This window comes from Abramis brama (genome assembly GCF_963993115.1).
Source record: "Abramis brama genome assembly, chromosome: 22".
NCBI classification, from domain to species: Eukaryota; Metazoa; Chordata; class Actinopteri; order Cypriniformes; family Leuciscidae; genus Abramis; species Abramis brama.
In genome coordinates, this window is record NC_139984.1 from 23,127,839 (window position 1) to 23,141,934 (window position 14,096).

General features: G+C 37.1%; 1 protein-coding gene across 2 annotated transcripts; it reads left to right on the plus strand.

Moving 5' to 3' along the window:
- The first annotated feature begins 222 nt into the window (after positions 1-222).
- cables2a (Cdk5 and Abl enzyme substrate 2a) lies at positions 223-12,574 on the plus strand. Of its 2 annotated transcripts, XM_084099188.1 has the most exons (10): positions 223-1,337; positions 3,622-3,714; positions 5,827-5,904; positions 6,598-6,694; positions 6,893-7,061; positions 7,293-7,343; positions 7,957-8,054; positions 8,393-8,499; positions 9,607-9,811; positions 9,919-12,574. In XM_084099188.1, exons 1-10 carry the CDS (start codon positions 808-810, stop codon positions 10,057-10,059), a joined length of 1,569 nt encoding a protein of 522 aa, XP_083955314.1. In that variant the 5' UTR covers positions 223-807; the 3' UTR covers positions 10,060-12,574. The 2 variants fall into 2 exon arrangements, with proteins under 2 accessions (XP_083955314.1, XP_083955315.1); XM_084099189.1 differs by lacking the exon at positions 7,293-7,343.
- Positions 12,575-14,096: the final 1,522 nt, after the last annotated feature.

The window sequence follows — 14,096 nt, forward strand, 5'->3', positions numbered from 1 at the left end:
ATTTATATAATGTGGAATTGTATGTATTGCAACAGTAATGCTTTCAGCCATATTTGTATTCTCAAACCTTTTATGCATTTGGATAGGTATTTAAATAACATAAATGTAATTCTTTATTAACAGTAATATTATTGCAAGGCTATGAAGAGCTTCTCGTTTTGGCTCTTTTTATCAAACTGAAGAATCCAGAAATTACTTTCCCCCCACCTTTTCTTTATCCTCTTTTATTATCCCATGAGCTGTTTTAGACGTCAGAATGACTGTACATATGAGACACTTTATCCATTGTGATGAGCTGTGCTAAAACTTAGAGCTTAGACAGGCTTATGCTAACCTGCATGTTCATTGATTTTTACAGCATCATGTGGAGTAGAAGTATTAGCAGTGTTAGTCAAACATTACTGTGTGAATACAACTAGAAATTGCATAAATGGACATTCATATTCCCTAGTAATAAAATATAGGGTGAATACAGTGGGACACTTTCTGATTATTAGTTTAGGGGGAACTTAATTTTTAGAAATAAACACTTATTATATCTTATATACACATATAAAATAATTCAACGTAAGTGTCACTCTCATTAAAAATATATAATGTTTCAAAGAAAGCAACAGATGTCTTATGTCCTCCTGTACATTTGAAGCCAAATTTATGAACTAACTAAGACTTCTCGTCCAATCCGCTGAGGCAAAGTCTTATTTATATGCAAGTGTCAGGAATTTGAACCAATAAGGTTTCAGGGGGCGTGGCCAATCCCTCAGCCGCTCTAATAGCTCTGTCTGCTTTTAGCTTACTCACAGTAGAATGGCGGCCGCTGCCTGCGGTCCTCGCGTCTGTCCGAGGACTAATTCAGCCAAACCACACAAAGAACACCTTCGAAAAAGCCGGGATTCCCGTCGCAGACAAGCAGCACTATTGTTTCTCACCAATATATCTTTGGACGGGCGACCGGTTTACAACCTAAGCAATGGAATCGTTGGCCCCAGGGAAGCCGAGAGCCGGTGTCTAGATGTCGGTGTGTCGTCGGCGGTGACGGGTCCCACTCTGTCGACATCCAGCAGCTACGGAACCTTCACACAAGTGACATCCTCCATCAGCGGAGGAACTGCGACCCCTATACCGAGGACTAACACATACCCTGCTCCTCTGAGCCCTCCTCCAGTATTAAACCAAGGGATCAGCGACGTTTTTACTGAGGATGGACGAGCAGATCCTTTGTCAGTTCAGGCACCCCCTCTTTCACCGACCTCTGGACCGCTGAATCCGGTTTTAGGATCAAGTAAACCAGCCAACCAATTCCCGGGCTCCAACCCTGTGCCTGATCCCCGTCAAAGGTGAGCTTTGTTTTTGCACACAGCTTGGCAAACAATGACACGCGTTATTGACGTTTTTTTCTCTGGTTGGGTTTGTATGCATAAATTACACCATTCAATCAAATGTGGAGTAAATGTGTGATGTAACCTTTTCTACAGCTGTCCTAAACAATTCTGAATATATATATATATATATATATATATATATATATATATATATATATATTTGTTTATGAAAGCTATGTTTATTTCCAAATCTTAGCACGCTTTTGGATAGTCACAGCTGCATCTGGCCTATTGTTTATCAGTGTTTACATTCGTTTATGACTTTTCAATCAGTATTATAAACAGTGCACATTACAGTACGAGAAAAAACAAACAAAAACGAATCTATCCCCTTGAATTACTGACTTCCGCCTTATTGTTTAACTTTCATTTTCATCTTTGATGTCTTGTTTTCTAGGCAAGGGTTTAACAGGAAATATTTCTGCGACATTTTTGAGACCTGCTAAAATGAACAGGTTTGGGAAGCGTAAGGATTTCTAGTTCCGGTTCTTTTAGTACTTTAAAAAAAAATACAAATTCAACTAGTGAGGCAATCGAAATATTGGTTTTAACTTTTATATTAAATGAAAATACTCAGCAATAGCACTTTCTATAATAATTTATATAAATACAAATGATCATTTATAACAACAAAAAACGATGTTTATCTGTAACTACATTTTGAAAATCAACTATTTTTGATTTGCATTTTGACATAAAATCAATTCTTGGTTAAATTCTAATCGGACATGAGGAAAGTAATAACTTGCTGTTCATAAAGTGAGTCTATATGACTTTTTTCTTTCAGCCAAACACAATCAGAGTTACATTAAAAATATCCTGGCTCTTCCAAGTTTTATAATGGGAGTGAAAAGCAACTTTCACAACATTTTGAATCCCAAAAAAAGGCATCAATCCATCATAAAAGTAATCCATACGGCTCCAGGGGGTTAAATAAAGTCCTTTTGAAGCAAAGTAATGCATTTTTGTAAGAAAAACATTAATATTTATAACTTTATAAACTATTATCACTGGTTTCCGATAACAGCTGTATGCGAGTCTAGTTCCGGTCTAACACCGATCACGAATTAGAAGTTTAAAACGAGAATTTTTGAAGAGAAATAAAAATTTGAGGAGCATGAGTTTGTTGCCCAGCCCTATTTGTTTGAACTACTCTCACCTAAGCTTACATTACAATACATTACGGGTCAGAGGTCACTCATCGGGCAGAACTCTACACACATACTTTCGTTACCCGGAAGCCAGTGATTATAGTTTATAAAGTTATAAATATGGATATTTGTCTTACAAAAAAGCTTTGCTTCAGAAGGTCTTTATTAACCTCCTGGGGCCGTTAAGATTACTTTTATGATGGATGGATGCACTTTTTTTGGGCTTCAAAATCTATTACTGTTCACTCCCATTATAAAGCTTGGAAGAGCCAGGATATTTTTTATATAACTTCAATTGTGTTTGGCTGAAAGAAGAAAGTCATATACACCTAGGTTGACTTGAGGGTGAGTAAATTATTGGATAAGTTTGATTTTGGGGTGAACTAACCCTTTAACTGATTGATAAGTGTATTGACTCAATACACTCAAATTAGTAATTTGTTTGGTAATAATCAGACTATTCTGCATTGCATATCTTTGACTCACTAAAAAGAACTGACTCATTAAACTTATTCATCCCGAAATCAGACTATTTATGTTGCAATGTATGTTTTTGATTCACAATAGAAACCGACTTATAAAAGTCATTTGTTCGGAAAGTCACACAGTTTTTTTTATTTTTTATGATTCACTAAAAAGTCATAAGACACATTCTTTTGAGAATCTGAGATTTCACTGCTGTCAGAGTTGATAACTGAGAGGAGACTGCTGAGTCAGTCAGAGAAGTGTAGCATAAAGGCCATCAACCAGTCACAACAAGCTTTATCTGTTTCTGCTGGTAGGTGATGTTGCTTATGTAAACCGAGCCTCATGATCTCACTGCAGTACATATGCACATCATTTCCTGTGTCGTCTTTGTTATTTGCCTTTCATCTCTCTCCTGTTCTGTTCCCCTCATCCTCTCATCTCTTTATGTAAGGTCTGCTGATAGACTGATGCTGGACGGGCGACCTTTTAAGCCGTAGTTTATAGTCAAGGGCCAAAAGATTATGCCTTTACTTCAATTTAATACATCACAATTTGTCTCTAAGCTTATACAAATTAAAGTCGCATGTATGAATCTACATTTTGTTACATTCTTGTTGCAGGACACGTAACCTTTCTGGGTCTCCGGGGCCAAAGGTTTCCAAGAAAGTTCACTTCATCAAGAATATGAGACCGTATGATACTCGAGGGAGTAGGTGAGTTGGCGGGTTTGACATGGTTTAGAGAGTGTTGTCCCCATAAGGACTTTTTTTCTTTTATTTTTTTCATATTAAGTCTGTACATTAACAACTACAACATACCAAATATTTTTTTTTTAATTAACGGGCTCGTCGAGGTCGACCCGTTCGGCAGATTTACCTCAGCTCGACGAATATGCAGTCCGTTTTCAAACCGACGACTACTTCAACGCAGAATTATGACGTTTGTCGCGTATCAATGACGTGCGGGTCGGATACATGCGACCTGGCCGTTCAGACTGAAGTCGCAGTTCAAAAGATCGGATACGTATTGGATTTGGGACCACATACCCAAGTGGCCTGGGTCGCATTTGAAAAGATCGGATCTGTGTTGTTCAGACTGTCATGAAAAGATCAGATACAGGTCGCATAGGGGCAAAAAAATCGGAATTGGGTCGTTTCAGCCTGCAGTGTGAACGTAGCCTATCTTGGCTAAATCACGGTGACCATCAGTCTAGACCAGGGGTCTTGAATCTGTTTGAAGCTAAGTAGACCTTGGTGGACACAGACAGAGTTTAAAAAAATCTGAGAGTTGCTTTTTGAGCCTGACTGATAATAACATGCATAGTAGCATAGTAATATATTTACATACTTGATGCTTACATTGCAAAGCCAATTTAACCATTTAATGATCATTATTGTGTCAAATACTTATACATTACATATTCATTTTACTTAATACATTTTGTAGGTGGGACAATGAAATATTTAGCTGAACTTTAGATTCTTAACTTTATTTGTTAGTAAGTTAACTTAATTTTGTTTAATGAATATTTGATTATTTAATTTTCTATACTTTCTATAATTTTGCTGAACTTCAGCTTAACTTTTTTTAGTTAACTTGCATAATAATTTTTTAATAAAAAAAAAACTTTATTCATTTTTATTTGTATTCTTTTTGTCAGCAATTAGAATAGAGGAGTTCAATTCCCATGACTCAAGTCATATAGGATGAATATAAAAAAGTGGATGCTAAGTGAAACAGTGCAGCTTCAGACAGACTCTGTGATTCCTTCGCTAACTTAATAACTGGCATAAGTACTCACTGGTATAACTCACTTAGGTTCTTAGACAGAAGAAATGGGGGGTAGATGTGTCTGCCTACACAGGGAACAACCGAGCTAAATTAAATCAATCTTGAATGGAACCTACCAGATTGCTGGCATCTTCTGAAATAGAACTACACCTTGGCAAGAGACATTAAAATGTAATGAAACTCGGTTACGTAAGATAAATGCTTCCAAAAGTGCTCTTCCTCCCCGATTCCTTTTCTTTCTCCCTCTAACTTACTTTTCTCCTCCGGTAAACTGTGCCAAAATCCCAATTTACTTTTGTATTCTGCATCAGCAAAGTGTTCTTTTCTTTCTTTTTTTCTTCTTTCTTTTTTTATTGCACCATAACATGACTTATACACAACCTTATTTGGTTGTTAATTTTACACTGGTTAAAGAAAGAAAAAAACAAAAGCAAGAACAAACATAGTAAAAAAACAAAACGCATAGTGCAAAGACAGAGATTCAATTTCAAAAAGAAAAGAAAAAGGAGTGCTATTTTCTGAGTCTGATCTTGTATATTACGCAATTCACAGTTTTACCCCCTGGCTTAATGTCGCATTACATCATCAACCATGAAATCACGCCTTCACTCATGTGCACATTCACCCCCAGCCTCATGACATCAGCAGTAATGTTATAATGGCCCTTTGACCTCATTGAACATAAACCCATATCACAAGCTGCTGACCTGTTAATTGTGATGCCGTTCAGGGAAATGTGACAGAGTTTGTTGTAATCAGATTTGGTCATGCTGACCAATCTACTTTGACATAGAAAGCTACATGCTGCTTTAAATTGACAATTTACAGATGTGTGGTTGAAGAATGGACTTTTGTTGGCTCATTTTGTCACCAATGTCATTTCCAGTGCCATTTGATCTCCCATTTGCGTTGTGCTGCATGTTGTTGTGATTCATATGCACTTGTTGTGTGGTGTAAACATGGCTGGTGTAATGGGATGGTTTAGGTGACCGATGTTGTCTTTTCTGTGTGCACTTGCCATCTGTGTCCTGCAGGGTTGTGCTGATCTGTGCCAAGAGGTCCTTGTGTGCTGCTTTCTCTGTATTGCCCTATGGAGAGAGTTATCACATCAGGTACAGAGCCACCACAGTCAGCCAAACAACTCATTTCATATCATGCAAATCCACGAGGGATGGACAAATCAACTGTTTTTTTCTTTAAGTAAAGCCTGGACTATGAAATATGATGTACAAAAGACTAAATGATTTATCTATGGAAGAAAATGTATTGAGTGATTTTCACAAAGCTGGATGTTTAGTGTGTAAAGTGCTCTGTTTTGAAATTATTTTTAATTTATACTACCGTTCAAAAGTTTGGGGTCAGTATGATTTTTAATTATTTAAAAAAAAAAAAATCGGTAGAGATGCATTAAATTGATCAAACACAATTTTTAGAAGTGATTAGATTTGGCTTTTGGCAGTCCAGTTCACAGTGATTTGTCCACCTGTCATACACTGGCCAATCACATCATTCATAGAATTTTATTTTATTTTTGTCAGTATGCATTTATTTAAAAAAACACAAAGATGTATCATTCTGAGCTTTAATATAATGAAACCGTAATAACTTGTAAATGAAGAATGACTTTACAAACAGACCAGCCTATAAACAGTCTGCTGGTATATTAACAGGCTCCGCTAGTGTCTTTTGCATCAGGCAACAGCAATAAGAGGAGTCTTTATCTCAATATCGAATAAAATAAATTGTTTCAGTGCAGAGAAAAGTTATTAAATTCTAACGGTTAATAATTTATCTTTCCTCTGCAGTGACTCTAAACTAGAAGCCCAAAGACAGAGACACTCTTCTGGTGGTGGAGTTGAAATGGTCCCTGGATTAGAGGGAGTGGAGGTGGACTTTGGAACGGTAAGATGGGATATTACTCTGAGATTGAGCAAAAGGCATGATTATGTGGCTTAGAAACCTCATTGGTTGTTTATTTGGTGGTGTATCAATATCTGTTTTAAAGCATGATTGTGCAAGGTGCAGTATTGGGTCAGCGAGTGTTTTGCGCAATGTAAATGTTTGTTTTCTCTGATAGCCCTGGAATTTTGTGTGTTGCAGACAGTATCATATGCCCGTTTTCTGCTCCCAACTAATGCCTTGGTCAGGCAGAAGAGCAGTGGCGCACCTGACATCAGTACAGCTCAGACGGCAATGTCTCGAAACCGAATCAACGGGCAGAAGAACTTCACCCCTTCCCGAATCAACAGCACAGTTATACAAGATACTGGTGAGTTACATGTGCAGATACATTATGTGCTAATTATAGCATTTTTATGTTTATTCATTGGGGACTTTTATCTAATGTGCATGCATTTCCAGCATGCACATTACTTTTACACTACTGTTAAAAAGTTTGGGGTCAGAAAGGCCTCTATGCTGTTTTTGAAAGTGTCTTATGCTCCCCAAAAATGTCTTATTAATGAACTTCAAGCAAACTGAATAGACCAATTTCCTTCAGGTTTTCTGTCCTCTTCAGAAGTCATCAATAGTCCAACTGCTACAATGACTGGTACTGTGTTTTTATTAGGGCTGGGCATTGACAATTTTCACGATTCGATTTCTATTCATAAGCTTGTGATTCGATTTTGATATATTCAACTCTATTCAATTCCATTTTCTTGAGAAAATTGACCTGTGGCGTAAGAACAGTGTCAATTGCGCGAGTCTGAATGCATGGGTGTAGCAGCCCTACATATGACAGGTTTTTATTTTTTTATTTTTGTAGTTATGTTTAACTTTCCAAACAGAGCCAAACACTCTAATGCTTTGGCTTTGTTTGCACACTGAAGCGCCGTGTCTTCTTCTGTTGGATTGCATCCGGGAAGGCTGCAATGCATTACTGTATTGCATTACAGCATCCCACTGTTCAAACCGCATTATTGCAGGCCTTTAGATCAAAAGACTATTCGACAACAAAAAATACTTTTCAAAAAATTTTTGGGGAATTGTCGACATTGTCAATAATGTTGACTTAACGTTTCAGCCCACTTATCAATGTTGAAATTTGTGTATCAATTTCATGCAACCTTGCTGAATAAAAGTATTAATTTCTTTCAAAAAAGTCCATACATGTGTACATGCATGTTACATATGTGTTACATTAATGTTGTAACTCTTGCTAGGTGTGGACGAGCCGTCAGACTATGACCCCAACTTACTCAGTGACCCCCAGTGGCCTTGTGGGAAGCACAAACGAGTGTTAATTTTTGCATCTTATGTGGTAAGATTCTTAACTGAACCAACACAGATTCAGAAATCTGATACCAATGAAAAGGCTTTGAAAGGACATTTGAATTGCACTACAGCATGTTGGTGATTCATAATCATTGAACCCATCTTATTACCCTATATCAGATCACATCAGTATGTCATATGATAACCCTTAGGGCTCAATATGGTCTAACCATTGCTAAAGGCATGAAGCATGATCTCTTATGTATAACAGCTGACTAGGCTTTAGCTGTAAAAGTTTAATGCTCACATCCATAATGGTTTTAGTAGCCATAAAAAGCCATACATTCTTTTGACACCTATAATAATTCACCTTGTCCCCTCCAGACAACCGTTATAGAGTATGTGAAACCGTCTGACTTGAAGAAAGACATGAATGAGACGTTCAAGGAGAAGTTTCCTCACATAAAGCTAACACTAAGCAAAATCAGAAGGTAAAGTCATTTTGAAATAAAATGGTTGAAGGCCTGAGTTGTGTTGCTTTTAGTCCATGTCTGTTAGCATTATTAGATATTTGAAATTTCACTGTGCATGCTCATTTCTCATATTTCTACATTTAGATCTGCTTTACCATCACATTTTATGTTCATCTTTAAAAACACATTTAGCAAATCTCAAAATGAATATCCATTTTTCTATTCAACTTCAAGGATTTTATTCCTAATGTTTTATTTATTTTTAGACAAGATAGAATTGAATTTTAATATTGACAATTTTTTGGTTATTGGCCAGAAATTTTATATTTATGTATTTTGGGCTCTGTTTACACCTGGTTTTAAGAAGCGTTTTGGTCGATCGGTTCACAAGTGGACGATGCTAAATACAGGTGTAAACGGGGTCTAAAATGTTTTGAACTTGTCCACTTTCGACCACTTCCAGAGGTAGTCGGAAACGTATTAGACCGGATTGCTTTCATAGAGTAAACGCTCATGTGGTTGAATGTGTTCGAACAGCCTTAAATCACTGTCTACTGACTTAACGCATGAACATTATGGGAAGCGCGCTAGCCAGACTTAAACTTTGTCGGCTGGAGACCCAAGTTTGGTTTGAAGACGAAAAACGTACCGAGCACAATTTTCTATCACCATTCCTGATTTCTAACACGCACCGCGTTCAGCCTGGTCTTGCGGCTTTCATAGCAGAAACGAAAGCTGATGCTCTCCATATGTTTTTTCCATTGTCTCTGTGTGTGTTCGTATGTAAATTGCGCAAGCATATTTCGTCCATTAGATCGTAAAATCTGGAAAAGCCCATACATTTACCCGCCCATAGACCCTCCCCTTAAAGAAACCAGGACAGAAGTGGTTGAAAGTGGACAAAAGAAAAGATTAAAACACCAGGTGTAAACGGGAATATCAACACAGGAAAGAAATAGCACACGTTAAGCCATTTCATCGGGTCTTTTAGCACATAACACTATCACAACATTATGTACATATAAGGCTGAATGAAATAAAGTATCTTGAAATGTGATTCATATTTAAGCTGTTTTTATAGGCATGTTGTAAATTGGTTCTAATTAAGTTTAATTTGCACCACAGTTTGAAAAGGGAGATGCGCTCGGTGAGCGAGGAGTGTGGCCTACAGCCAGTTACCATAGCGATGGCCTTTGTTTACTTTGAGAAGCTGGTTCTGCAAGGGAGGTTGAACAAGAACAACCGAAAGCTGGTGTCTGCCGCCTGCGTTTTACTAGCTGCCAAGATTAGCAGCGACCTCAAGAAACAGGAGGTCAAGCAACTGATCGATGTAAGTGTCTTACTGATTTGGATTTTATTATCTTTTATTATGAGTTATGTAGTAACTTTCTCTCTCTCTCTTTCGCCCTACCCATTGATCTGCCTTGCTCTGAATAGAGGTTAGAGGAGCGTTTCCGAATAAATCGCAAAGAGTTGATTTCCCTGGAGTTCACGGTTCTGGTTGCCTTGGAGATGGCACTCTACCTCCCGGAGAGCAAGGTCATGCCTCACTATCGCAGGCTGGTACAGCAGGGCTGAAATGGAGAGGGCCCTTAAAGGGATAGTCCACCCCAAAATGATTTACTCACCCTGATGTTGTTCCAAACCTGTATGACTTTCTTTCTTCTGCAGAACACACACAAAAAAATATTAGATATATAGAAGATTGTTAGACCATCCAAACCATTTTGGTTACCATTGACTTGGTACAAAAAACACTGAAACTTTCTCAAAATACTTTTTTCTGTAGAACGTAGAATAAAAGAAAGTCGTACAGGTTTGGATCAACATGAGGGTGAGAAAATGCTGACAGAATTTTCATTTTGGTGTGAACTATTCTTTTAACAGCTGTCTGTAGACCAGAGAGGTGGCATTCTTATCTTATGGCAGTTATGGAAGGTTATTTGTATTATTTATTGATTAAACAGATCAGTGGAATATTCTCTCAGCTATGTCCATTGGCCTAGACACTCCCATCTTTACCCGTTCACTTCATGAATCTGATTTTATAAATCATACATGTGTAGAGACAGGCTTACTTGAAGCACTGAGTTTTTTTTCTTTTTTCGTGTATTTTTAAATTTTTTAATTCCACAAATGCTTATTAATCATCATTTATTAAAGCTTTGTCTTAATGCATCACTTTATTTATGCAATATTTTATTTTTGGATGACTTTAATTTTGTTAAAATTGATAATTTATGAATACTGAATATATTTTTGATGACGCTTTTTTTTGTTGTTTCTTTTTTTATGCGTTTTGGGGTATTCTGTGCGTGTGGCATTCCGATGCGTATCCAGCCTGGCACTCTATGTTAGAGATGACATTTAACGAGCACATTAATTGTGCTTTTCTCTCAATCTCTCTCTATCGCTCTCTCTCTCTCTCTCTCTCTCTCTCTATATATATAATTTTTTTGTTATCAAACATTTACCAACTACTAGTCTGTGGTTTAACAGTGATTCAATGTTCTTTAAAGGGATAGTTCACCTGAAAATGAAAATTCTGTCATCATTTATTCACCCTCAAGTTGTATTTCTTTTTTCTGTTGAACACAAAAGATGATATTTTGAACAATATGGGTTAACAAACAGTTGATGGCCCCCATTGAGTTCCATAGTATGAAAAAAAAAAAAAAAACTAGATAGAAACTCTATCAACAACTTCAGGGTGGGTAAATTATGACAGATTTTTCATTTTTGGGTGAACTATCCCTGGTAGCGTTGAATGTAAAAAGTCTTATGAATATGTGAGTGCCATTTTTAAACAGAAACTGAACCATTTACCAGTTGTTTTTCAATGTCTTGACGGATCTCGTTTTTTTTATTTTCTCAGTTTAATGCACAGCTGTGACATTTACAGTGATAAAATGTAAATTTTTTGGCATTCTACTGTGTCCTAATGATCTTATGTGCAATGTGGATTGACTATGTTTCAAACGGTACAGTAGGTGTTACAGATAACTCCACACCTGTATATTCAACTGTTGTGTATTTGGTCACAGAGGAAACGGCACCTCATTGACCGAGTGAGTCTGTTTTGTGTTGTGCAGTGTTGAATTCGACCTAACCTTTCTGAATCTTCTTGGTTAGTGTTCATACAATATCACATATTTTATCTCTGATGTAATTTAATCGTTTGGAAATGTTTATACACCATATAGGAGTGGCCCATGTTTACTTTCAGACCTGGACAGTATCACAGTGTGCAGCATCACTAGAAATATGCAACTTTGTTTTCAAATCTGATTTCTGTTGATTGTTTTGACTGAAGCACATATCCACCATCTAGTGGTGGCCTTTTTAACATGATGGCTCTGTATGGGCCATTGGCTCCTTTCCCTCAGGAATCCAGACTGATCAAAATTCCCATTGCTAAGATAAATGATCAACTGTGAGATTGTAATTGAATTGGAGAGAATTATAGGTAATCATACTTCACTATTAGTCTTCACTGAGCGTTGAAGAATGAAGTGCCTTTTCTATTACATTTGTCAGTACGGTTCTGTTGCCATAACATTTTCCACACATCCCGCCTCTTTAATATTTTTAATACCGAGTCATCACACACCTTGACACACCTTATAATGTGACTTTAGATCCGGTTGGAAAACCGTGTGACATGTTGATGATTTCTCATTGTATGTGAATACATTCACCCCTGTGATACTGTCGTATAAGCTTTTTGAGGAGGTAGAACAGTACAAACACTGTGAGGGGAATCCTGTGACATTCTGCATGAGAATACTGTTTTGTTTTTGTTTTTTTTGAGTGTGTGTCTATGAAATTTCTTCCAAAAGATTTTATTTTTCAAAATTGTCTATTTTAGCATTATGTCATAGAATTATGTGAGGCTGGTTTGCACTGCCAGATAAAACGCCAACAGGATTAACACTGAACCAAAAACCATTGGATTTTGGTGTTTATTGGGCAGTGCGAGACAGACTTTAGTTTGGACTGAACTGTTCACAGGGTCCTATCTGTTGTGATGTGTAGATGCTGTGTGTTGTCATTTTTTTTCTATTTGCATTTATAAAGATGTTTTTAAATTTCACTTGTCTGGGGTTTGTTGTCACTGTTTATACATGCCAAATTATTTACAAGTCTCTTTACTTGGAAAAGGTTTTTACTACAGATAAAGAGATGATCTGATTAAAAGGGAAATGTGAAATGCCTATTGTTCAGACATGCAGGTAATCTCACCCCTGTCCCATTAGTTTAGCAAGAAGTACTTGTGTAAAACTGCTTAAACAAACATAAATGTTGAAAGCACCGCAATCCACATTAAAGGGTTAGTTCACCCAAAAATGAAAATTCTGTCATTAATTTCTCGCCCTCATGTTGTTCCAAACACTAAGACTTTAGTTCATCTTCGGAACACAAATACCTCCATAGACAAGTATGCAGCTACCAGTTTGATGCTTCAAAAAGTTCATAAAGAGATTGTAAAATGAATCCATATGAATTGAGTGATTTAGTCCAAATTTTCTGAAGAGACACAATGGCTTTATATGATGAACTGATTGAATTTTATTCGCAGATGAACATTCACCAACAATCTCTTCATTTACTATCTCTTTATTAACTTAAAGTGTCAAAGTGGTATCTGTCAATGGAGGGACAGAAAGCTCTCAGATTTCATCAAAAAGATCTTCATTTGTGTACCGAAGATGAACGAAAGTCTTACAGGTTTGGAACGGCAAGAGGGCGAGTCATTAAGGACATCATTTTCATTTTTGGGTGAACTATCCTTTTAAAGACAGAAAATTAAAAATATATATTTTTTGTAAATGATCTTGTTATAGACCTTGTGAGGCTTATCAATTAGTGGCTTGAACCCCATCCCTCTGAAAAAGCTCGCATTCATTTTTAAGTGCATTGGCTACATTTCACAATCCAATCAACAACCAATGAATAGAACCAAGTACCCACATCTTTTATGAGAATCTGTTACACTCAGATATGCCACAAAATGTAAGAATATCTGTTGCTATTCATGTTTAATTTTTAAGCTAGGATAGGACAGTGTTAACATTAAAAAAAAAATTACACACAAGACTTTTATCTAATTTAGTTATAGACAACATAAAGCTCTAGGGCAGGGATAGGCAACTCCGGTCCTGGAGGGCCACTGTCCTGCAGAGTTTAGCTCCAACCCTAATTAAACACACCTGAACAAGGCAATCAGTGTTTTCAGGATTACTAGATAGATACAGGCAGGTGAGTTTTTATCAGGGCTGAAGCTAAACTCTGCAGGACAGTGGCCCTCCAGGACCGGAGTTGCCTATCCCTGCTCTAGGGTAAACTAGGACGAAGAAAAAAACTTGTGGAGAGTTGCCGAATCCAAACTCGCGTCCTCCTCGTCTTTTTTCGTCACCTTCTTCGTTTGACTTGCCTTCACCTTCCATGGCCTTGGCAAACACTTCCACGTCTACAAAAAAACCCCAAAACAACTTCAGCTGTTCTTATTGGAAGCTTCAGTTTTTTATTACACAATTTATGTAAATTTAACCAAAAACAATTGTCTAGATACATTAGAGCAGTGTTCTTCAACCCTGCTCCTGAAGGACCCCCAA

Coding starts and splice junctions, on each gene's coding strand:
- cables2a (XM_084099188.1), top strand. CDS start 808: ATGGCGGCCGCTGCCTGCGGTCCTCGCGTCTGTCCGAGGACTAATTCA. Junction 5,905..6,597: donor GGAGAGAGTTATCACATCAG/GTACAGAGCCAC, acceptor TTTCCTCTGCAG/TGACTCTAAACTAGAAGCCC. Junction 9,812..9,918: donor AGGTCAAGCAACTGATCGAT/GTAAGTGTCTTA, acceptor TGCTCTGAATAG/AGGTTAGAGGAGCGTTTCCG.